This window comes from Suncus etruscus, chromosome 15 (assembly GCF_024139225.1).
Source record: "Suncus etruscus isolate mSunEtr1 chromosome 15, mSunEtr1.pri.cur, whole genome shotgun sequence".
In the NCBI taxonomy this organism is placed as follows: Eukaryota; Metazoa; Chordata; class Mammalia; order Eulipotyphla; family Soricidae; genus Suncus; species Suncus etruscus.
In genome coordinates, this window is record NC_064862.1 from 40,291,727 (window position 1) to 40,316,830 (window position 25,104).

The 25,104-nt window shown below is 40.4% G+C and overlaps 1 protein-coding gene across 2 annotated transcripts in view; it reads right to left on the minus strand.

Moving 5' to 3' along the window:
• Nucleotides 1–25,104, minus strand: part of LGALS8 (galectin 8) — an 811,943-nt gene that overhangs the window by 1,132 nt on the left and 785,707 nt on the right. The window contains exons 2-10 of one of the 2 annotated variants that reach the window (XM_049789013.1): nucleotides 18,814–18,826; nucleotides 16,394–16,543; nucleotides 9,462–9,550; nucleotides 7,858–8,068; nucleotides 5,998–6,117; nucleotides 5,350–5,406; nucleotides 4,258–4,284; nucleotides 3,262–3,350; nucleotides 2,167–2,332 (exon numbers count right to left, since the gene is read on the minus strand). In XM_049789013.1, coding sequence (XP_049644970.1) covers nucleotides 2,167–2,332; nucleotides 3,262–3,350; nucleotides 4,258–4,284; nucleotides 5,350–5,406; nucleotides 5,998–6,117; nucleotides 7,858–8,068; nucleotides 9,462–9,550; nucleotides 16,394–16,435 — 801 coding nt within the window. In that variant the 5' untranslated portion in view covers nucleotides 16,436–16,543; nucleotides 18,814–18,826. Of the gene's footprint in view, nucleotides 1–2,166; nucleotides 2,333–3,261; nucleotides 3,351–4,257; nucleotides 4,285–5,349; nucleotides 5,407–5,997; nucleotides 6,118–7,857; nucleotides 8,069–9,461; nucleotides 9,551–16,393; nucleotides 16,544–18,813; nucleotides 18,988–25,104 lie in introns of those variants that run through there. The other variant, XM_049789012.1, reaches the window with a different exon arrangement.

The following is a 25,104-nucleotide window of genomic DNA, read 5'->3' on the forward strand; positions in this document are numbered from 1 at the left end:
ACTCAGCCTGCTTCATAACCCTTTTTGTAACACGCACACTCCTGCTTGTGGGGAACTACCCTGGCTCTTGGGAAAACAGAAAGGTGCCTCTTGTCACAGATCTAGAACTAAAGCCATAGGAGGCTGCTCTTCTTCACCCTCTTTCGCAAAGGTGTTGACTCTAGCCAACAGAATGTGAACCCACAGAACTTGAATCCTGATGTCAGCTTTTAATTCTAGACTGTCTTGGACAAGTCAAACAATATAGAATTTCTGAAGTTTAGAGAACTTGCTTAAGACTGCACAGCTGTTTTCTATCCTGATTTTTATCCCAGATTATTTGAACTCAGTCTTTCTCAAAAACTCCTGGAAGTGTAGTATTTTGGGAATCTGGTGCAATTTGCATGTTAGTAGAGATTCAACTCAGGATCCTCACTGGTACTGACTCTTCTGGTTGACTCTGCCTAAAGCTCAAGGCAATCAAACTTTACATACAAACTTCACAAAAAATTGTTACTGGTTTCCTATCATCAACCACACAAAGACCACCTTTACATCTCACTCCTTTTAAGACAACAAAACCTTCTGCCCTTCTAGTATCCTCACCTAAATATGGTATTAACACTCCCACTTTTGTTTTATATTTTGGGGCCACACCCACCAGCTCTCAGGTTACTCCTGGCAGGCTCAGGGGACCTTATGTGATGCTGGGTAATGAACCTAGTTCAACCCATTAAGGCAAATGCCCTGTCCACTGTGCTATCGCTCCAGCCCAACATGTCCACATTTGACAGCTTTTCAGATCAATTATCTGCAGCTTCCAGGGGATGGACTGTTTAGCTCAGTATTATTACTGAATTTTTACTCTATAAAATACAAATGGCAAATCATTATTTTTCTGTTCAGACTTGATGTTCATGGTTTTAACAATTTTGATGGAGCTTAAGAATTCAAACACAGGCCCGGAGAGATAGCACAGCGGCGTTTGCCTTGCAAGCAGCCGATCCAGGACCAAAGGTGGTTGGTTCGAATCCCGGTGTCCCATAGGGTCCCCCGTGCCTGCCAGGAGCTATTTCTGAGCAGACCGCCAGGAGGAACCCTTGAGCAACGCCGGGTGTGACCCAAAAACCAAAAAAAAAAAAAAAAAAAAAAAAGAATTCAAAAATAAAACAAAACAAAACAAAAAAAGCAAAACGGGCCCGGAGAGATAGCAACGCAGTGTTTGCCTTGCAAGCAGCCGATGCAGGACCTAAGGTGGTTGGTTCGAATGTCCCATATGGTCCCCCGTGCCTGCCAGGAGCTATTTCTGAGCAGACAGCCAGGAGTAACTCCTGAGCACCGCCGGGTGTGCCCCCCCCCCCCGAAAAAAAAAAAAAAGAAGAATTCAAACAGTCCAGACTTGATTGCATGAGACCACAAATGACTACATGAGATAGTGAATCCACCAAGCAAATTCACTGGACCAGTTTCCACACATTAGGACTCTGCTTGGCATCTCAGAACACATTTCGAGGAATTCTGTTAATAGAATGTAGGCATTATTTGGGGATTTGACTGCATGCCCTCAAGCTTCAATGATCTTAAACATAATTTTCACTGGATATATACAAACAACTCCTTAGAAACACTGTCACCAAAAACTATAACCAAGAAGCATAGACTGGGCCCGGAGAGATAGCACAGTGGCGTTTGCCATGCAAGCAGCCGATCCAGGACCAAAGGTGGTTGGTTCAAATCCCGGTGTCCCATATGGTCCCCCGTGCCTGCCAGGAGCTATTTCTGAGCAAAGAGCCAGGAGTAACCCCTGAGCATCGCTGGGTGTGGCCCAAAAACCAAAAAAAAAAAAAAAAGAAGCATAGATTGTTTCATAATTCCTACATCATCTTTATTAGATTAAACATGTTTCTCTAGTCCTGAGATAAATACTTATCAAAATTTCTATTAAGTACTATGAGACAACACATTAATTTTTCATTATAATAACAACTGTCAAATAATTCCAATGCAAACAATGGGTGCTCTGTTGTATTTACTATTTAAATTGAACGCCTATAACTGGTACTCAAATTTCGATCTCTGCCTAAAGCCATATACAATCTTCACATATTAAGATAGAGAATGGAACATTTATCCTATCTCTATTCCCAAGATTTTTTTTCTTGTCTTATTTTCAAAACATAGTCTCACCTCGAAGTACATTCCAGGACTAAATGGGAAGCAGGTAATATTTCTCTCTTCCTCACCCCAGGACTCCTGAAGAAAAGAATTTCTCACAAATGCTTTAGAATTCAGACGTGGGTTCAAGTGGAGGGCAATATCCTTTGATTTTCCTGATATCAGATCAACATTAAAGCTTTTAAGAGAATGAAAAAAAAAGTTAATTAGCCTAGTAGAAAAGTAGTACAGTTTCTGCATTTTTTTTTTTTTTTTTTTTTTTTTGGTTTTTGGGTCACACCCAGCGATGCTCAGGGGTTACTCCTGGCTGTTTGCTCAGAAATAGCTCCTGGCAGGCACGGGGGACCATATGGGACACCGGGATTCGAACCAACCACCTTTGGTCCTGGATCGGCTGCTTGCAAGGCAAATGCCGCTGTGCTATCTCTCGGGGCCCAATTTCTGCATTTTTAATAATAAAAACAGAACTATGATTATAATGACACAAAACATGCATTCTCATGGTCAGAGGTAAAAGTAATTTTAAATTCTGAGTTAAATTCCACTGATAGATACAAGAAGGCTACTTGCAAATTAAAAATATTTTTCTAAAAATTGTAAATCTGTATTGAGGCTATGGAGCAGAAACTCCCTTTAGGCCAAAGGCATTTAGGTCCTTTTCAAGTAGGTATTACTTAACATTTTTTTATGTGTTCTATTCCTGAAAGTAAAGAACTTCCTAACAAATACCTCTTTCAAGTTTTCATTAGCCTAAACATCTCTGGAAAAGTGACTTAAACAAGAAACTTTATAAGTCACATGACTAGTAGGATTCTAACAAAGCTATCTGATCTCAAAGGGCTGCAGAGTTCTGCAGAGAAGGGCCTATGGACACTTCCATCCCTTGTCTCCACAAACACCTAGATATGAACATTGAGTCCAGGTTCTGCAATCAACTCACAGTCTAACTTGCTCTTTTTTTCACTGAAGTTTTTGTGTACTTCAGACACCTTTCCAATAAGGAATATTCAAGTAGCCAGACTCAAACCTCACAGGACTGTTACATGGTGTAGGGCAAAAGAGATGTGCTGGAAGTGTTCACACTAATTCAGACGTAATGACACTGACCCTTTGGCGCCTGTATTCACTTCTCCTTTGATGACAAGAGTTCGTCCAGGGCCCATTGGGATTTTCAACCTGGCAGTGAATGGTAGAGTCTGAAAAGAAACCATAGTGAGCACTAGAAGCCTACAGAAAGGGTTTCTCATGGGGAAATCTACCCAAAGACACTGGGGAAACTTTGAAAGTCTGCTTGGTAAATTTCATGTTCCAAAGCATCGGTCCTAGGCCTTGCTCACAGCACAACATTTATTTCAGTCAAAACGAACTGGTGGGAAGTTGGGAACTAACAGTTTCTGTACAATGTGAACCTCACTAATAAAGTTACCTAAGTCTGATCTGAACCAGTGTTCCATATTTTCCCTGCAAGGAAAGCAGCCAGGAGGGCAGGAGATAGGGAAATAAACATTTATGACTGGTTAATGATAACCAGTCCAAAGTCTCAAAGTGGCTCCTTCAAACTTGTACAGATGGTAAATCTTCTACATACCAGCTAATTACAACTTAATTTGTTATATAGAATTAAGAAAATTTTTGGCTCTTCAAACCTTTGACAAACAGTTGAGAGGTAGTGTTTTGGCGCAAGTCAAAGTGTGACTGGTGGCTGAACCTTTGCTCTTGGTGTAGACAGTTCTGGGTACGATTTTTAAAATATCTCCTTCTCTATCACTAGGCTGTAGGGAAATATTTCTATTATAAGGTATAGAATGAATGCAGCTCTTTCCAAGGTTTAAACCAAAGGTTTCCAAACTTATTTTGCCTTACCATCTTTTTTTTAGGGGAAAAAAATTAAACAGTGCTCCCCACACACACACTGTAGATCCATTTTCTTTAAGCAAACAAAAATAAAATGCCCCCCTAATTGCATCTAAGGCTTCTATATCCCCATCACTGCAACACCCCCAAAGGGAGATATCATCCATATTGGGAAAACAATGATTCAAAATATTCATTTCCTGAGCAATTTTAGTGTTTTATTGTTTTTACTTAGGCAAGAATACTTACAAAGTGTGACGTGCCAGACTTTTGTACCTATCGGAAGAGAGAGAGAGGAAATGAGGACATCTAAAAGGGAAGAAGTATTTTTGTTTGTTTTTGAGTCTGTCATAAGGCCCCTGGCTTCTCTATTTAAAAAGTCTTGAAGTACCTTGCCAGAGTCCTGCCTGCTGGGCCTCTGACAAACTGAAGGCCCCCACAAACTCGGACTGTTTAAATTACCACATGTTCTCATAGTAGAAAACACACAACTCACTATTCATTTGCCAGTGAAGCTCCAACATTTATAAATACTGGGGTGGGAGAGAAAGTACAGTGAGGGAGGGTTTGCCTTGCATGTGTCCAACCCAGTTTCAATCCCCAGCACCCCAAATAGTTTCCCTGGAATGATCCCTGACTGCAGAGCTAAGAGTAAGCCATGAGTACCACCACAGGGTGTATAGTCAAAAGAAAACAAACATATAAATTCTTTTTTTTTTTTTTTTTTGGTTTTTGGGTCACACCCGGCAGCACTCAGCGGTTTACTCCTGGCTCTATGCTCAGAAATTGCTCCTGGCAGGCTCGGGGGACCATATGGGATGCAGGCATTTGAACCACTGACCTACATGCAAAGCAAACGCTTTACCTCCATGCTATCTCTCCAGCCCCTATATACAAATTCTTTTTTTTTTTTTAATTTTATTTTATTTTTTGGTTTTTTGGGTCACACCTGGCAGCACTCAGGGGTTACTCCTGGCTCTATGCTCAGAAATCACACAGGGGACCATATATGATACCAGGATTCGAGCCACTGTCCTTCTGCATGGAAGGCAAACACCTTATCTCCATGCTATCTCGCCGGCCCCTACATACAAATTCTTAATGCAGTGTTTAAAGTTAGGAGTCAAAAGTTTTTGTTTTGTTTTGTCATATCTATGGGTTCTCATTTTTGCTTTTACTTCTAGTAGTATATTTTCTAGTATATAGTACCTTCTCATTTATTTAGTATATTAATATCAAAAATATAATTTAAAAACGATTAACCTGTCTGTTACCTGATTTATATCTATACTTCTAAAATAACATTTTAAAACTGATGGTTCATTAAAATTTAATATTTACATTTTCTTTATTTATCTCTGTCAGCTCCAGAGTAGATGCTTGGGTACTTCTTGAATCCTAAAGAAAAGATAAATTTGAATAGCCATCAAAATTTTCAATATGACCTTCCAACACAGTCCCCAAATTCTAATAGTACAAAACATGATAGCATGCATGAAAAGCTCTAACACTCACTTAACATTAGGCTTCCCTTAATGCTTTCAAACTGACAATCACAACTAATGTCAAGAAAAATGTCAGAAAGTGGGCATACTGTTTTCGTTTTTTGGAAGCCAAGTCAGTATCAATCTAAGCTTAAAATGCAAATATCCTTTGATTTAGGCAGTCCACCTCGAGGAAACTATCTCAAAGCAGCATCTTAGTGTATGCCCGTGTAGAGGAAATTGACTCTGCCTAAGATAAAAGGGGTTACTTTGTTGTTATAGTCTCTAATCAGATTATACTGATGACTTTTCAGAAAGTAACAATCAAGAAATAACACCCCGAATAAAAAAAAAAGAAAAAAAATAACACCCTACCTGAAAGATTGAAAGTCTATCACATTCATACATAAAGAATCTCATTATATTATTTTTGCTCAAAAGAGGTTAATTAAAGGGTTTCCTTTATTTCTTTAATGAAGTTGGTAAATTGGGGAAGGGCACTCACCGAACTGAAGTTAAAACCAACTGAATGAATATTCACTTTGCCATAAATGCCCAGAGTGTCTATTTGATCGGAGCTAATCCTGTGGTTATAGAGCAGCATATGTTTTCCATTTACAGCCACCTAAACACACAGAGAAGCAGACCCCCCCCAAAAAGGGGAGAAAATTAATTTTATTCATTTCTCCACATTGAAATGTTTACTTGAGTTTAATATTATAACTCTCAACGGGTTTGCCCATTCTATGTTCGACCAAATTGGAACAGAAGCCATTCATCTCTTCAGTGGGTGGGTGTGACTTTGTAGCCCTGAAATATGTAAACATTTTCCCTCTTACAAACTAGTTAACACATCAGACCACCACCCAAATGCTAATATCACTTCACCACAGTCCACTGACCCTTAAAGCCTAGCTGTGTCTTCGAAACTTCTTTGGGCCTCTTCTGCTGCTTAAAGATATGTGCCCTCTCCCTCGAGATAAATGATGCACCCATGCACATACATAAGCATGCATGCAGGGGCCTATCTTACAAATTAGACATATGTGAGGTTGGTCAAGGATGCCCCAGGGTTCTGAAGGTTTGAGCTGCCCTAGCACTCACTGTCCTTGAGAAGGATCATATTTTAAGGAACCACCTTGTAAGTGGTAAATACTCCAAAATATTTGTTGAGTTTTCTGGGTGAATGAAACTGAAATTTCAGATTTCAACAAACTGTCCAACTTATAGACATGCCTAGTTATAAGATTATCTGAGGTTTCTATTTAAATTTATATTTAAAAGGCCATTCTCCCTCAAAGGGCTGCCGTTGAAATGCAGAAGTTACTTCCATGACTCTCCCAACACAGTGTCTTAACAGAGCAGGCAACCATCACACAAAGCTCGTTCCCTTCCCACTAAGTGAGGTAATATTGTTCAAATATGTGCAGAGGGGCTGAAGAGATCATACAGCAGGTAAGGCACTTGCTTTGCACATAGCTGGTGACAAATTCAAAATCTCTGGCACCTCAATATGGTCCAAGTCTCACCAGGAGGAACCCCTAAGCACAAAGGTAGGTATAGCCTTGAAGAATTCTGGGTGTCCCCCCCCCACGCCCCTCACACACAAACACAAAAAATAGCCTAATACAAACACAGTCTCTTTATTTCCAATACCTCAAAATCCCATTGGGAGGCAAACACAGAATAAAGCTACAGAAGACCATCAGTATACAATTCTAAAATAGAGAATACAATACTAAAAAAGAAAAACACAGACAAAAGTGCTTAAAAGGCCAGAGGTGAGCAGTGACACCTTCAGACTTAAAGGACAGAAAAGACCTGTCCTGGATGGGAGAGTCTGAAGAGATAGAAATGTCAAGTCTGAGAGGTTCTAGTGGCTTAGTAGGAAAGCCCTGAGGATCAGTTCTACCTAATCACACATGAGGCACGCAGGGCTCTGTGAAGTTGGTGACAACCTTTCCTATACACATGATTTCTAAGACTTCTTCTGGGTCTGGAATCTCACAATTTTACAAAACCCTTCTTACTGGAAACCAAGATTAATTTCAGATCCCTCCACACTTTGGGCCATGCTAGTTATGATTCACTGTTTCAGTAGTAGAGATAACATAATACCAAATGCATCTCTGCTAGAAGAACAATCAATGAAACAGATCCAGTTTCCTGGCACCTGTATTCTTCACAGCAGCACTGATTAGTAGACACAGCTGTGCCCCAATATTTAGGCCTCTAAATTACAGGAAAACTGGAGAGCCCAGTTCTTTCTCTGGGTTTTGGAAATATTAGGGATGAATTCCCTAGAGTAAATCACAGTTCTGTCGGCTTCTGCTCCTTGATAGTCCACCTTCATTATTTAACCTACCTGGAACTTGTCTTTCAACACCATGATCACAATTTCAAAAGATTTCTCTTTACTGAAAGGCATGTCATAGGTGATCTCTTCCCAGCCCCACTTTTCATTTTTCAAAGTGTTACACACAATGCAGTTGGCCCTTTTGAAACGTGGATTAAAATGAAAGGCCACATCAGCACGAGGTTTCACGCTGCATCCACACTGTAAGTCCACTTGGAATCTGCATGAGACAAGACATAGAGGCTTGTGAACTCTTCAGAAGGAATGTCCCAGCAAGCATGGAAATGTAGATTGAGTGAATGTGACTGACTGATCTCCTACTCAGCCACTTCAGTGGCCTCAGTTTTCTTTCTTCTTCCTCAATAACTGAGCCCTGACTGAGCCCCCAACTCTCTGTATAAGGGCTTATGTTTTCTAACCTTCCTCCGAGGTCTCCACACTCATATGTTTAAATATCTGCCAACAAGCTGGAAATGAAGTTCTCAAGGAAAGTTACTGGAACCTGCCATAAAAGTCAACAGTCCCCGCTCTTCCCTCCACCCATATGCACCCGCACAACTATCCAAATCATGAATACAAGAGCTGGAGTTCTGACTTCCAGAGTCCTAAGAGGATAGAATAGCAGAGCAGTGAACTAGGAGAGGCCTATTTATTTATGAAGGGCCTAAAACATATCTTTCTTTTACATTTACCTTTCATATCTTTCTTGTAACCACTGTTATTTGGGCATCAGTCACTGTGGGTTGAACCCAGCCCTATCTGACAGTCTAGTCCATAGTATGTAATAGACTCCATGCAATAATTCTTTATACAGTAAGGGTCTTAATAAGGCTGATTCTGTGAGTAATATCAAATATAATAAATAGATAATGTTCTTCCTGAGACACAGACCTACCTGTGGTAATGTTGAACTTAAAAATTTATGCATAACTATACATTAGCAACAATAAAACGAACTATACAGTAAGAATAATGAATGTTATTTGTCTTTCTGTCTCTATCCTTTTGTTTTGTTTTGTTTTGGGGGGCCACATCTGGTGGCATTCAGGGTTTACTCTGCACTCAGAAATCCCTCCTGGCTCAGGGGACCATATAGAATGACAGGGATCTAACCTGCACCCAACCTGGGTCAGCTGCTTGCAAGGCAAATGCCCTACTACTGTGCTACCACTCTGGCCCCTATGTAATGTATGTGGTCATGGGTAATAGTGGGCAACTAAGACCACAGATGAAAGGGAATTCCCAAACCAAAAACATGAACCATATCAGCAGATCTCTATTGGTATAAGGATGTAAAAAACGTTGAGGAATGCTACACCAGATAAAATCTACTCAAAACGTATCCTAAAATATGTTATAGAATGTTATATGGAACTATCACCTTCACTCAACACAAATACCTTTATAACTACTTATCCAATGATATCTGTAAAATCAGACTTACAAGAATAATAAAAATAAAAAACTCACAAATTATCTTTAATCATTCCAGTCTCCTCAGCATTTGGACAGGGTTGCTCCTGGAGCAAAATCTAACTTTAAAGAAACAAATGGTCTCTTGATATATTAGGGCTATAAAGGAGCAGCTGATTGATTTACCATATGATTTTTACCTGTCTGAATCACCAGGCACATGTCCTCGTACTACAATCAAACTTCCAGGCTCCAGTTGCTTAGGAATGGTCCCAACATAAGGAATTGCCTAGGGGAATAAATTAACAAATGTATAGTTACAAAAGCAAAACTTAAAGGCTACATTTTTCAAGCTACACCCCATGATACCCAGGGTTTCTTCCTGGCTCTGTGCCCAAGGCTTACTCCTGGAGGGGTTGGGGGTTCAAATGTGGCACCAAGGATCAAAGACACAAAGTGCCTTACATACTGTACTATCTTTCCAGGCCAAGACTAAACTTTTAGAAGCTCTAAGTCAGCTCAAAACCCAGCATTTTCCAAATTATCCTTATTACCTTATTATTCAAACCACTAGAAAGGAACAACGTGTCTAGTACATTCACAGTACACTCAAAATACTCTTGATTTATTTGGGGAAAGAAACCCAGTAAATATTCACAGTATCTTTGTTTTGGGTTGAGGAGTGGACCATTATCTTAACAATTTAATTCAGAAAACAGAAAACATAACTTGTTGCAATTTCAAGTCTCCCCAAACCTCTTAATGGTCTCAAAAGCAGGATAAAACCATGCTAGGCCCTAGGCCAATGTTGGCAGAAACAATGGTCAACATTCGGTGCCTATGAAGGGAACTCCAAATTAACCCACTCTTCCACACCTTATATTTGGGTATGCCCTAAAACTTCCTGTCTTAAGGATGACCTCTACGAACCTATGGAACTCTCAAAGCATGACATCTCTTTACTCTGGCATAGCACTCTGTAGGCTTAGGTGTGAAGTGGTCCTGTACAACTCTAGATTTCAACTCATGGCCTCAACCTACCTCACCATCACCAAAGCTTAGTCTTTTTGTCTGGGTTTGGACACATCTTGTTACTCCCTTTCCCCAGAGATGACTCTACCATCCGCCACCATCCTCCTGTCTGGAAACCTATGCATGTAACTGCAGCTCTTGCATCCAAACCATCTCCCTTCCTTCTCTACTTGAAGCATGTGACCAGGTTCAGGAAGCCAAACATCCAAACACCACCCAAGTACAGTGTATATGCCAGCAACATCTAACCAAAGCTGACTCTGGCAGTCAAAAAATAAGAAAACAATGCTTCTTTCTTAGGAACCTATTGTACATTAACCAGAATACTCAACATTTGGGCTTTAATGACTTTAATGCCTTTAAGTCCACTCATTTAATTCAACTATTACTAATCCTGTGATGGGAAAAGGACATTATTTTGGTAACTTCAAACTGTGGTGCTTCAATGTTTCAAAAATAATTTATATCTATAGATCATAATTGTTTCAATAAATTAAAATTTAAAAAATAATTTATATATGGCTTGGAAGATTGTACAGTAGTTAGGATAGCACACACCTGACCCATATTTGATTCCTAGGATCTTCAAATTTTAATTCCAAGGACTAAGCATCTCTGGGTACAGTCTTACAGACCTCTAGAACCACTGGGGTGGCCCAGAAATCCTTGGATCCTTGCATTGAACTGGTAATCTGGTGAGCTGATAATCACCAGAGGGATGTTGGGCTTCTGTGCACAGCTTAAAAATCTCCTATAATTCCAAATTAAACAGAAATTTAAATAAAAAATTTAAATTTAGGGGCCAGAGAGATAGTATGGCAGGTAAAGTACTTGCCTAGCATGACCTGGGTTCGATCCCTGACACCCAATTCCTGAGCTTTCCAGGAGTGATTCTTGAGCACAGAGCCAAGAGTAAACACTAAAGACTGAAGTGTGGTCGAAAACCAAAAATATAGACATGATCAGATGGAAGACAATACCATTAGCTTAAGCCTTAGGTAGGTTGAAAGCTACCTCCCAAAATATTATAGCTGATTTATATTCAGCTTTTGGTTTGCTTTTTGTCTTATTTTAGTTGTTTGGGGTCACATCCACCTGACAGATCAGGACACTTATGCCAAAGACATCAATTTCAACAAGGAATACATGGGGCCAGAGTGATAGTACAGAGTTAAGGCATTTATTTGCCTTGCATGCCGCTGACCTGGATAGGACCTGGGTTCAATCCCCGAGCCTGCCAGGAGCAACTTCCAGGAGCGCCAGGAGTAACCCCATAGTGCCGCCAGGTGTAGCCCAAAAACCAAAATTAAACAAATAAATTTCTTTAAAAAAAAAAAAACAAGGAAGACATGAGTCAGCAGCTGACATGGGAAACTAAAATTGTGCAAAAAAAGGAGGAGAAAGAGAAAAACTGACCAGTGATTCTACTTCTATAATTTTCTTCTACAAGATATTGGCAAAGAACATGGAGATTCAGATACAATGACATACACCTTAGAACTAGATACAATCATGAAAGAACTGGCTAAAAAAACTATAGTATAATGGTTGGATTTTACTGCCATTAAAGTAAGTGAGTAAAGTAAGCACACTAAATGTGCTAATATATTCAAGTTGTCCTAAATGGGAAAAAACTAGGACAAACTAAATAGTATGATATATTCATATAAAGAAGCAGGCCATGTAATTATGATAAATATGTAACACACATCCCAATATATCTGAATATTGGGATAGTCACATATATTTCCCAAAATTCCAGGATATATTTAAACAAGAAGGGTAGAAAATTATTGCCTTTGGGGATGAGAACTGAACATTTAGATAGAAGAAAAAGTTTCCAGTTTGATTAATTTCTTAAAATACTGTCTGAATTTTGAAAAATATTTTGGCATACTAGCTTCCAATTTTAAAAATAGTAACAAAGGGACTGGAGTGTGAGCACAGCAATAGGGCATTCGCCTTGTACGAAGCCGACCTGGGTTCAATCCTGGGCATCCAATTTGGTCCTCCAAGCCTGCCAGGAGTGACTTCTGAGCCCAGAACCAGGAGTAACCCTTCAGTTCTGCTGGGTGTGGCAATAAATAAATAAATACATACATACATACATACATACATACATAAATAACAAAGGAAAAAGGCACATAGAAAGTTTTCAATTGGAAGACAGATTATCTTCAAACTCTTGAAAGGTAAGTAGCATAAGAGGAAGCAAAAGCTAAAAAGCAGGATGTTAATAGAAATGGAAACCACAAAAGGAAAACTAGTTTATCATTGAATTTGAACTTGATGAATTGTCAGGGCTAAGGCCACAATTTTGTATACAAAAGGTTTAAAGATGATCAATCAGACAAGAAATAAATAAAAGCAAATTATGACTTAGGGAAAAATCACAGATCCATAATAGAATATGTAAGGTGCTTGCCTTGTAAGTAAGTGACTGACTCAGTTCAATTCCCAATACCTCAGATTGTCCCCCAAGCCCCAATTGGAGTGACCCCTGAATGAAGAGCCAGGAGTTAGCCCTGAACACAGCCAGGTGTGGCTATAAAACCGAAAAGCCAAAATCCAAAACAACAACAAAATGCAGGCAAAGGACTTCAACAGCAGAAATGGCTTCTCTCAGGAAAAACAAGAGCACAACAGCCAGAAGGAACTTCTCACAGATTAAGATCAAACTGTAAGGTAGGAAGGGAGATACTTAGAATACTGAGGAGAAAGCTTCCATGAGGAAGCTCCTAGAAAAATGGCACAGAGAGCTTCTCAGGACCCAAAGGGTTTAATTTTAACATATGATATTTATTAACCTGAAATAATGACCAATCTATTTCTAAATAACTTTCTTTTGTTTTTTGTTTGTTTGTTTTCTTTTTTATTCTAAATAACTTTCAAATAAACTCACAATCACACCTAAAAATTCAACTAAAAAAAACAATAATAAAATATTTATGTCGGTACTAAGTTTCCAAAGGATACAATACCCTGAAGGCATTTCTGATCTTAGAAGTTTCGGGCTGGAGAGAAAGCATGGAGGTAAGGCTTTTGCCTTTCATGCAGGACGTCATCGGTTCAAATCCCGGTGTCCCATATGGTCCCCCTTGCCGAGTCTTCAAAATTATTAGTGTGTGTGTGTATGTGTGTGTGAGTGTGTGTGTGTGTGTGAGTGTGTGTCACACCCACCAGCGCTCAGGGGTTACTCCTGGCTCTGTGCTCAGAAATCGCTCCTGGCAGGCTGGGGGACCATATGGGATGCTGGGATTCAAATCACTACCTGTTTGAGTGCAAGGCAAACGCCCTAAAGCTGTGCTATCTCCCTGGCCCCAGTCTTCAAAACCATTCACTCAATTAGAATGAAAATGAAACGTGGGTCTACATTTTTTTAAGCCTAGGAATTCTTTCAAGAAAACAAATTATAGGGGTCAGAGAGATTGCAGGGAAGTAAGGTGTTTGCCTTGCATGCAAAAGATTGGTGGTTCGGGCAGGAGAGATAGGGCGTTTGCCTTGCAAGCAGCCGATCCAGGACCTAAGGTGGTTGGTTCGAATCCCGGTGTCCCATATGGTCCCCTGTGCCTACCAGGAGCTATTTCTGAGCAGACAGCCAGGAGTAACCCCTGAGCAACGCCGGATGTGGCCCAAAAACCAAAAACCAAAAAAAAAAAAAAAAGGTTGGTAGTTCAAATCCCGTCATCCCATCTGGTTCCCTGAGCCCGCCAGGAGCGATTTCTGAGCTTAGAGCCAGGAGTAACCCCTGAGCACTGCCAGGTGCCAGGTCCAAAAAGCCAAAAAAAAAAGAAGAAGAAAAGAAAAGAAAGGAAGGAAGGAAGGAAGGAAGGAAGGAAGGAAGGAAGGAAGGAAGGAAGGAAGGAAGGAAGGAAGGAAGGAAGGAAGGAAGGAAGGAAGGAAGGAAGGAAGGAAGGAAGGAAGGAAGGAAGGAAGGAAGGAAGGAAGGAAGGAAGGAAGGAAGGAAGGAAGGAAGGAAGGAAACAAATTATAATAAATATGAAAAACTGTACATGGGCCATTTCTGTAACTTACTTTGTTTACTACCAAATGTAGACCAAAACTTTAAAAAAATGTTAAGACATGAAAGTTAAAAGATGGCAGTTCTATTTTCCACAATGTTTAATAAATAACATGGTTGAAACTCAAGAAACATTTTCCTTTTGTTTGAACTGCCTGCTAACAAAATAACCAAAATGCAATAAAGTTGTTTGCCTATTCTTTACAATAATATAATAATTAACTTAAAATATCTATAATATGTGCAGCATCCTTTTTATTATAAATCAATGGGAGGGCAATTAGTGACAAAAGGAAGAACTTAAATGCAATATGAGCACTCAATGTTATGAATATTTAATAAGTGGAACTTAAGAATGGATCAAAATGTTATTTATGCCTTTCAGTTTTCTTCCTCTACCCTTCTGTTCTTGTGAGAATTGGTTATGAAATGGAAAAATTGGGGTTTTTTGTTTGTTTATTTTCTAAAGTATTTTACTTATTTTTCATTGACTTATTTTCTTTTTTTAAATTAATATCTTTATTTAAACACCTTAATTACAAATATAAGTGTAGTTGGTTTTCAGGAAAAATTGTTTTTATTAAAAAAGTATTTGCCAAAAATGTTTGGAAGACTAATATTATGCACCGTCCTCAGGAAGCAGTAAGGCCATCTGAAGTCTTGTACAATTTTCCTGCTTTGAAACACTACTTTTCCAGGAAACCATAATCAGAAAAGAAAAATAAGCTTATTTTCAATTCTATAAAAACTGAGGAAGTTAGCCCCAGAAAGGACATAAATTATCAGTGTACAGTGGTCCTAAGACATGCTAAGATTTTTAATCTGTAAAATCAACAACATTCAAAGATGGCATCTTTCTGCACAAAGGATTGAAGAGAACAGGGTAACCTGCCCAGCCTCCTCCTCTATGCTTATACTTCAGTCCCAAAATTATGCATCAGGTATACCTCAAGGAAGTCAACCTTGCAGTGGTCCTCAAACTATGACCCATGGGCCACATATTGTATTTGTATCTGTTTTGTTTCTTCATTGCAAAATAAGATATATGCAGTGTACATAAGAATTTGTTCATAAGTTTTGTTTTTACTATAGTCAGACCCTCCAATGTTCTGAGGGACAGTGAACTGGCCCCCTGTTTAAAAAGTTTGAGGACCCCTGCTTAAGGAAACACAAAACTGAACCCACATACAACTGACTCTTACCTCAAAGATTCCCCTTTCCTATTGCCTAGGAGTCTTCCAAAGGGTTAACAAAAAGACTTCTTTATCTCAGATCTCAGACCAGGACTCAACTTCAGCTATACAGAAACTAGGCATTTCTGAATATTTCCATCACCATAAAAAACTAACACAAGTTTGTTTTTTTTGTTTTTTGTTTGTTTGTTTGGTTTTGGGGCCACACCCAGTTTTGCTCAAGGGTTACTCCTGGCTATGTGCTCAGAGGGATCAAACCTCGGTCTGTCCTTGGTCAGCCGCGTGCAAGGCAAATGCCCTACCACTGCACCACCACTCTGGCACCCCAATATAAGTTTATTAATACCAAGACATTACCCATACTTAGAGCCATATTCAAACATTCTGGATCAGTCTGCAGTCAGTCAGGACTCAATTTTTCTCACTCGCAGCTTAGCTTCTAATATGGTACCCTGTTTAACTATTTATTTTGGGTACCCCATTTAGTACAAAGCAGTATTTGGAAGGCAGAGGGGAAAACTGAGAATCTTATTAATAAGCCTAATTGAAAAAAAATTTTAACTGAATAGGATTTTTTCTTATTTCTTCTAAAAATTACAAGATTGTCTGAGCCTGACTGCCACCACCAAAGTCTGCATTCAGTCTGCTAGATTCCAAAGTTCTCTATTTCTTACAGTTTTTCTGGTGACCTTGTACTCCATTAGCCTGAGTTTCACAGTCAGCATCCATCACAGCTACAGACCACCATCCTAGTAGGTATGTTTCATGAGTTCGAGATTTAATTTTAGCCCCTTCAAGAACAATTCACCCCAGGACCTACTACCCACTTTGATGGGATTTTCAATCCTGCCACAGATGAAAAGTGGTTTTTATAGATATTAGTTACCGGGCTATAGATGACATTCTGTAGGTTGTTTAAAGACAACATCACTCTTCTCTTCCTTACAGTTGATTGGGTCTCTCTTCTGTGAATGATCTAGAATTTTAAGCAAGTTTCTTCATTGGAAGGTTTCCCAGATTGAAAGTGGTGTGCTACCTTGGGTAAAACCAAACAGGAGGGAAAGAAAAATAAGTATGCATAATTTTTCATAACGTTTACATTTAAATTATAAATTATTTTGGGAATGGAGAGAAGATATAATGGATCAGGTTCCTTGCATGCAGCTGACCCAAGTTCAATCCCCAATACCTCACAAAGCCTGCCGGGAATGAGTCTGAACTAGAAAAGAAAATAAACTCTGGGCTGAGCAATGTTGGTGTGATACAGTCCCACCACCCTATAGAAAAAAAGAAAATTTATTTTGTTGTTTTGGGGGGCTCAAACCCAATGATCCTGCGGGGTTACTTGTGGCTCTGCACTCTGGAATTACTCCTGGCTGCCTCAAGATAACAGGGATCAAACGTGCGTTGGCCACATGCAAGGCAAGCACATACCCACTGTAGTATTGCTCCAGTCATGAAAAGAAAAGTTCTAACATAAAACTTACCATTAAGATCTATTTAAAAGGAGCAGGAGAGATAGCACAGCGGTGTTTGCCTTGCAAGCAGCCAATCCAGGACCTAAGGTGGTTGGTTCGAATCCTGGCATCCCATATGGTCCCTCGTGCCTGCCAGGAGCTATTTCTGAGCAGATAGCTAGGAGTAACCCCTGAACACAGCTGGGTGTGGCCCCCCAAAAAAATCTATTTAAAAAAAAAAAGGTTGAAAAGAAATGGGTTCAGGTTGTGTGGGTCACCCTAGCTAAATCTCCTGTAATAAATGTCCCTTGATAAATGTAGTATTTCTGAGTGTGGCCCCAGAGGCGCCTGAGCACTGCAGAGGGGAAAATTGCCAAAAAATAAAAATAGGGGTCAGAGAGATAATATAATGGCTAGGGTTCTTGCCGTGCACACAGTCTACTGGGTTGAATCCCTACACCCAATGTAGTTCCCTCTACCCCACCAGGATCCCTATACACAGAGGCAGAAGAAGTCCTGAGCACTGTCAATTGTGGCACCAAAACCAAAACAAATAAATAAATATAACAGTAGTGCACAACTGCAAAAGACAGTTATTTATAAAATATGATAAGAATAACAGCACAACATGAGAACAATAGTTATACAAATCATACGACAGATCTGTTTATTTTCTATGAAAACGAAAAAAGCAACGAAGTAGTAAGTGCTTTATAAGTTTTTAGCTAATACTGTTAACAGAAGGTCTTGCTTTTCCTCCTTCAAATGAAAAAGTCAACGGAAAAGAACCTAATATCTTGAATATTAATAACCATTTACTTATGTGGCTCCAAGAAGAGTGGAAGAACATTAAAAAGTTTCAAAGAGGGTAAAGAAGAGAGGGTAACAGCTCCTGGGGAGACTTGAGAACCTTCTTGCAAAATCGAAAGAGAAATGAAACTAAAACGCCCTACGTTTTTCTTTTAATTAAATATTTTTTATTTAAAGTGTCAACCACCAATATACTCAGAGTTCATCCCTTCCCTCCCCCTACCCTAGTCTGCCACCATAGTACCACCATAGCAAAGGTGCCATCAGGTACCTTTTTAAGTTTGGTTGTTACAAAACTCCCTAAGTTTTACTTCTGTTGAGCAAGATAAGCATACAGCAGTTTGTCTCTACTAGGGAGGGGGTCATTCTCCTAGGTTTTCCACCCAAACATTACCCCCAATCTACTTTAGTAACTGACAGGTACTGATCAAACTCTCAACCCCCTGTTTTTCTAAGCAAAACTCAGAAAGTTAGAAACCTCGGAAATGTTCCTTCCTTCCTTATTTTTTTTTTTCAAAGCCACATGAACCAGGAGGAAGGGCAGAACCATATAGGCCACAGCTAACTTAGAGGGTGACCCAATGGCAGTAGGCAGCTTGCAAGAGCTCAGAACCCGCCAGCACCCCGCACCGGCCCGCAGCCTTCGCTCTGCACCCAGCACTTGAAGGGGTCCCCCAGGAATCCCGAAAACCTGGATTTTGGGGGAACCAAATGACCAGGCAGCCCAAAGGGGCAGAACAGCTCAGATCTATCTATCTGCCAGTCCATGGAAGGAGCCCGTCATTAAAAACCATCGAGAAGGACCAGCCCCCAGGTTGCCTCCAGGTTGCTGCACCCCAATGTCCTGCTGGATGGGAGCAGACGGCGCAATGGGGGGCCCTGGGTGGGTGGCAGCGGGGCCACACCCCAATGTCAAAGGCCGGGAGGGCGTTGCAGAGCGGGATCCCCGCCTCTGCCAGGCAGCAAACCTGCGGGGCAGCGTCGACCCTCCGAGAGCCCACCCCTGGCCCACGCCGACTTGGGGCGCCCAGAGACTCACCCCGGCGCAGGCGCTGCTATCCGAGACTGGCGGCCCCGGTGGCCAGTCCCTCTCGGAGTCCCCGGGAGGGACGGGAAGCGCAAGGAGCCAATTCGAGCGCCCCAGGCCTCGGCGTCAGCCCTACGTCTGTGTTGGGGGCGTGCTCTGGGCCCGCTGGCCCTGCTGGACTCCAGGCCAGGCCTGCTGACCGCCTCCCGGGGGCGGGGGGTGTACTGCAGCCTGCGGGATCGGGCGTAACCTAGTCGCTGCGGGTTGCAAAGATTGCAGAGTGGGTGGGTGGTTGCTGGACAACGGGGTAGGGTGTTTGCCTTGCACGCAGAGGAGGTGGGTGGGTGAGAGCTTGGCACCATACATGCACCAATGGGAGGGAGGGAGGGAGGGAGGAAGGAAGGAAGGAAGGAAGGAAGGAAGGAAGGAAGGAAGGAAGGAAGGAAGGAAGGAAGGAAGGAAGGAAGGAAGGAAGGAAGGGAGGGAGGGAGGGAGGGAGGGAGGGAGGGAGGGAGGGAGGGAGGGAGAAAGAAAGGGATGGACAAGAAAGGAAGGAGGAGGAAGGGAGGGAGGGACAAGGAAGGGAGGGAGGGAGGGAGGAAAGACAGAAAGGAAGGATGAAAAAGAGGAAGGAAGGTAGGAAGGAAGGAAAAGGGGAAAGGAGGGAGGGAGGAAAGAAGAAAGGCAGAAAGTAAGGATGAAAAAGAGGAAGGAAGGAAGGAAGGAAGGAAGGAAGGAAGGAAGGAAGGAAGGAAGGAAGGGAGGGAGGGAGGGAGGGAGGGAGGGAGGGAGGAGGAGAGAAAGAAAGGGATGGACAAGAAAGGAAGGAGGAGGAAGGGAGGGAGGGACAAGGAAGGGAGGGAGGGAGGAAAGACAGAAAGGAAGGATGAAAAAGAGGAAGGAAGGTAGGAAGGAAGGAAAAGGGGAAAGGAGGGAGGGAGGGGGAGGGAGGGAGGAAAGAAGAAAGGCAGAAAGTAAGGATGAAAAAGAGGAAGGAAGGAAGGAAGGAAGGAAGGAAGGAAGGAAGGAAGGAAGGAAGGAAGGAAGGAAGGAAGGAAGGAAGGAAGGAAGGAAAAGGGGAAGGAAGGAGGAGGGAAGGAAGGAAGGGAGGGAGGGTGAGGGAAGGAGGGAAAGAAGTGAGGGGAGGGAGGGAAAGAGGGAGTGGGGAGAGAAAGGAGGGAGGGGGAAGAAGGGAAAGAGGGAAGGGAGGGAGGAGGAGGGAAGGGAGGGAGTCAATGCCAAATATTGCTCAGTATCTATTTTCTCTTCTGTCTTGGATCAGAATCCAAGCAGAAAATAAACCAGGAAAGGTGTCCGTAGTAGGAGGCACCCCCTTTTGCCTACCACACCGCAGGTGAAAGTAAAATGCTCGGGGAAAAATGGGTTCAGTACAGCCACCCTACAAGTTCCCAATTAATTAAATTTAATTTAATCACACTTGAACTTGCAGCCACTGCAGATGTTTTGCCTGTTTTTAATGTGCAAGCCAGTGCTTTCCTCACTGCCCTCTAAGTGGCAAGGAACACCATTTCCACCATATAGGATGTTTCATAACCACTTGACCTCTTGGGGGTCCATCCTTTAACCTATTAGCTGTAAGTGCATTAAATACAAATAAAGACACGTGAATTACCCTAAGCAGCTGGCAGCTTTGGGTGTGTTTTCTCTTCTGATTTGTCTCTGTAATATTTATCCACTTTTGCTTTGAATGAGGTGTCTTGAGGTCACAGCTCTGGCCTTTTCTCTCAAGCTATTTTTTTAAATTATTCCTAATTACATTGAGGGATTTCTGTCAACACTCTTATTCTCCGTTCACTTTTTTGGGGGGGAAGGGGTTGGGCCACATCTAGCAATGCTCAGGGGTTACTCCTGTTTCTGCATTCAGGAATTATTCCTGGCTAAAAGTGGAGGGGCATATGGGACATGGTCAGGTTGGCAGTGTGCAGAGCAAACAGCTTACCTGCTGTAAAATAGATGTGCCCCTCTCCATTCACTTTTTTCTTTCATTTTGAAAATCTGGTTATTGTTTCATAATCCAATTCAAATATGTTAGTCCCCGCCTACAGAGAACCATCTACAGAACTATATATAGTACCAAATATTTGTTTCTCCCTATAATACCTTGCTGATCAAATTGGGCTTCTAAACTAGGTTCAGAAAGAAACAAGCAATATCAACTAATAATAAAAGAAAAGTATTATTATAACATACTATAGTAAAAATTAATGAAGGTTAAATGTAAGCTCTCAAAATAGCTGAATGTGTCCAATATCTTCAACTGAGTTTGTGATTTTGAGAAGTCAGAAACCAGGGATAATAGAAACCACAGTCACTGATTCCCACTGCTTTGAATATGTACTTGCTTTCTGTGCTTTACATTTGATCTATTCAACTCAACTGTAAATTGAGAATAGGGACTTGTCTCATGTATTCCCAAATGCTGAGGGTAATGTTGCCCATGCAGTAGATACCATCACTTAGGTTTAAATATTAGGTTCTTTATAAAGTGAGGCAACTGAATATATTCACAATTTTGCCTTAGCTTAGTACCTCTCCTTTACAAGTAGGAATAAAAAACTTTGACTTCTTTGATATTTTCTCTCATCTTTGGTAATTTGTATTTAAGAGACTTAGTATACAGGACAAAATTCAGTATTAATGAAATAGTTCTAGATTAAAATGGCTACAAATTTTTACTTAGAAACAATCCCCTTCCCTTTCTTGTTTAATAGGCTTGGTATGTTAGGTTTTGTTGTTGTTGTTGTTTTAAAATCCTGGGGCTGGAGAGATAGTGCAGTGTGTGTGATGATTTCACAATATGTGATTTATTTCACATCCCAGAGTCATTGCTTTCAGGACCATATCACACATGTACATATGTAAGGTAAGTGCTCCACTCCTAAGTTATACCCTCTGCTTCTCTTCCCTGCTTTTGTCTTTGGCCTATTATCATAAGTTTTCAACACAGCAATCAGAAATGTTGTAATTCAAAAGTAAAATTTTTAGGCATGCAACTATGCCTTTAGACTTATTTACAAGGAATTAAAATAAAGATTAAAAAACCTATATATTGTGACCTGCTCCATACATACATAAAACTATGGAAACATTTCACAACAGATTTCTTGTTATACTAATTTTTCACTTTTTAAAAATGTTGCCCAGTTTTCTAAAATGTTGGTGAGACCTAGTATAAATTATGACCTGAGATTTGGAAAATACTTAAAATTTGTTCAGTAGTGCCTACACTGCTAGATCCAACTGGCACATCTCTTCCATATTGGCACCTTGAAATTGGACATTCAGGAGCTGATTTTCTGCCTAGTGGACATTGCACCCAGGGGAAGGATCCAGGAGAAAGAGAAACTAGGGAGGTAGGAAAAAGGATGATCATGAAAGTCTGTTCTGGGATACATTTGCCCCCCAAACAAGGAATAAAGGTAGACACAATCAAAACTACCACACAGATGATAACATTACTGGCAATTCTCTTTGAGTTTTAAAGATAAAGAGAATTCTGATAGATGAAAATACTTTACTATCCTTAGAGTGACTGTAAATTTAGAATTAGTATAACAAAAAATAGAAAATTTTATAAGTAAAATGTGAATTAGATTATTTTTAAAAAAAACTAGTAAAAAGTAGGGCTGGAGAGATAGCACAGCAGTAGGGCATTTGTCTTGCACGCGGCCAACCCGGGACAGGTTTGATTCCTGGCATCCATATGATTCCCCGAGCCTACCAGGAGCTATATCTGAGCTCAGAGCCAGGAGTAACCCTGAGCCCCAAAACAAAACAAAACAAAAATCTAGTGAAAGGCAGACTAGGGAAATAGCCAAAGGACTGGAGCACAAACCTGACATCTAAAGGCCCTTACTTCAACATGAAGCCCCCAGCAAACCCAGGCCTCAGTAGCATCATATTACTAGGCCAGAACATTAACTATTCTAGCCCACACAGCTAGACACCCTAGAAGTCATTCCCCCACCCCCCCACACACACACACATAAAAAAAATACTAAATAATATAACAAATAAGATTTCAGGCTTATTAGTGGAAACTATATGCTCTTGTTATGTGGTAAAAATAACTGAAAAAAAATAACTATATTCTGCCAATGATGTGTATCATGTTTTAAGATGATTCAAGAGAAGATATTTTCAGGGGCCAGAGTAATAGCACAGTGGATAGGGTATTTGCCCTGCATGTGGTCAACCAAGGTTTGATTCCAGCATCCCATACAGTCCCCAAACCCACCAGAAGTGATTTCTGAGCACAAAGCCAGGAGTAACCCCTTAGCACTGCCTCAGGGGTTCCTCTTATACTCCAAAAGAGAGAAGATATACTTTCAGTGGTGATTTCGTCTATAATTGTTAGCTAGTTTTGTTTGTTATCATAATATAACTTTCTTAAGTATAATTCATTAAATACTAGGAAAATATACCCCAAGTCACTACTTTCAAGATACAAGTTAGATGTGATAAAAAAAAATCAAAACTGTAATATGGTTGCTTTCATTTCTACCTGGGAATTTAGCAGTCAGAACTCTAGCATATTTAGCAACAAATAATGCTATATAAAAAAGCAAGACTTAAGTTAAAAAAAAATCACCACAATAGCTGTAGGTTTGCAAACTTTGAGAACACAGACCTGCTTTCCGTACAAGTTTCATGAGAAAATTTGTCTTGAATTGTGCGGCTTTTAAGTGATCTCATTCTTTGGGAGTGCATCCTTTACAAGGGTCAATCCACAGCTCTTATATCCATGTCTACTTCTGCCCTACCCACTGTAAAGGTACTAATTTCCTCTTTTAATCCTCTTGCTCTGAACTAATCTCTCCTACACACTAATCCAGACATCACTCACACTTAGCCTTCTGGGAAGACTGGGGGGCAAAGAATTTGGGCCATACCAGCTACGTTTAGGGCTTACTCCTGGTAGAGCTCAATGGTCCAAAGATGGTGCCTGGGATCCAACCCAGTTGGTCATGTGTAAGTTTTTTATCTGCTGTTTTCTCTCTCCAGCCCACTAAACATCTTTTATTCACCCTTTAGAGACCCTAGGATAGAGTTATCCAGCTTACCTCTTATGTTCTACAAGTTCATGCCCCTAATATAAGCCTTTCAGATAGAAGAAAGAACTTCTAGAACTATGGTTTTGTCATAAAATAAAAGAACCTTGGAGAGGGGCAAGATCTTTCGAGAAATGTAAATTAAGCTCATTAGGGATAGAGAGAATGTACAGGTGTTAAGATACTTGGTTTGTGTGACCAGAGATACCCTTGAACATCCCCAAGAGTGGCTCAAATGCCCCTTCCCCCAAATTAAATTTATTAATGAGTGGTTGTCCTATATTTTAAATTCTTTGTCTTGACATACAATGGTATATTAACTAGTATCATGTTTGATGTGAGAAGAGACTGTGTAAACTTTAAAGTCAAAACTAAGTGGGATATTTAAAGGTACAGTGTTCTCAGTAGCATGTTAGGCACTAGAAATATGGTGAGTAAAAAAGAATAAATATTATTTAAAAAAGAATAAATATTTCCTGGAGTTCTAATGTAGCTGAAATTCAAAAATAAGTGGACGTATATGCATTTTTAAGTGTAAAAGAATGATGTTTGTTACTGCTAATCCTTATTATAAACTTTGCTCTTATAAAATTGCTGAGATTCATTTGACTATTAAAAGGCCTTGTCAACAACCCAATCCCAAAAGTTTAGTAGCTTTTCTTGCACATTGCTAATCCTCTTCCAGCTTGTATTTATTTACACAGTTCAATAAAACAACAACAACAACAACAACAAAAACAGTGACAAAACCTCAGGGAAGAATTTCATGACAGGTCAGAGCAAGCAAGAAATATAAGAGGTTTTTCCAGATAGAAAAGTGTTACTCTGATGGGGGTGGCCCCTGAGCGAAGGGTGCCATCGCCCCCGGTGGTTTTTTTTTATTATTATTATTTTAATTATGACAACAAAGATGCAAAGAAAGAGGACAGGGTAAAGTTACAGTGGAAGCCCAATCACCCATAAACAGAATTCTCGGTAGTCCCGTCGATGATATCCCAGCCTTGAACTTTCAGCCAAAGAACACTAAGAAAAACAAAACTGAACCCATGTACAATACAATTACTTTGTCCCTCGAATCCCCAGTTGTAGTACATACTATTTCTTAGCAGCACACAATATAATCTAAAGACATTAGACTTGTGTAACTCCTTAAACATTGAGGGCAAAGTACATTTCTCTAGTTCCATGCACATGCTTACTAGTTTAAGTTAGCCTCAAAAGTTTTAGTGGG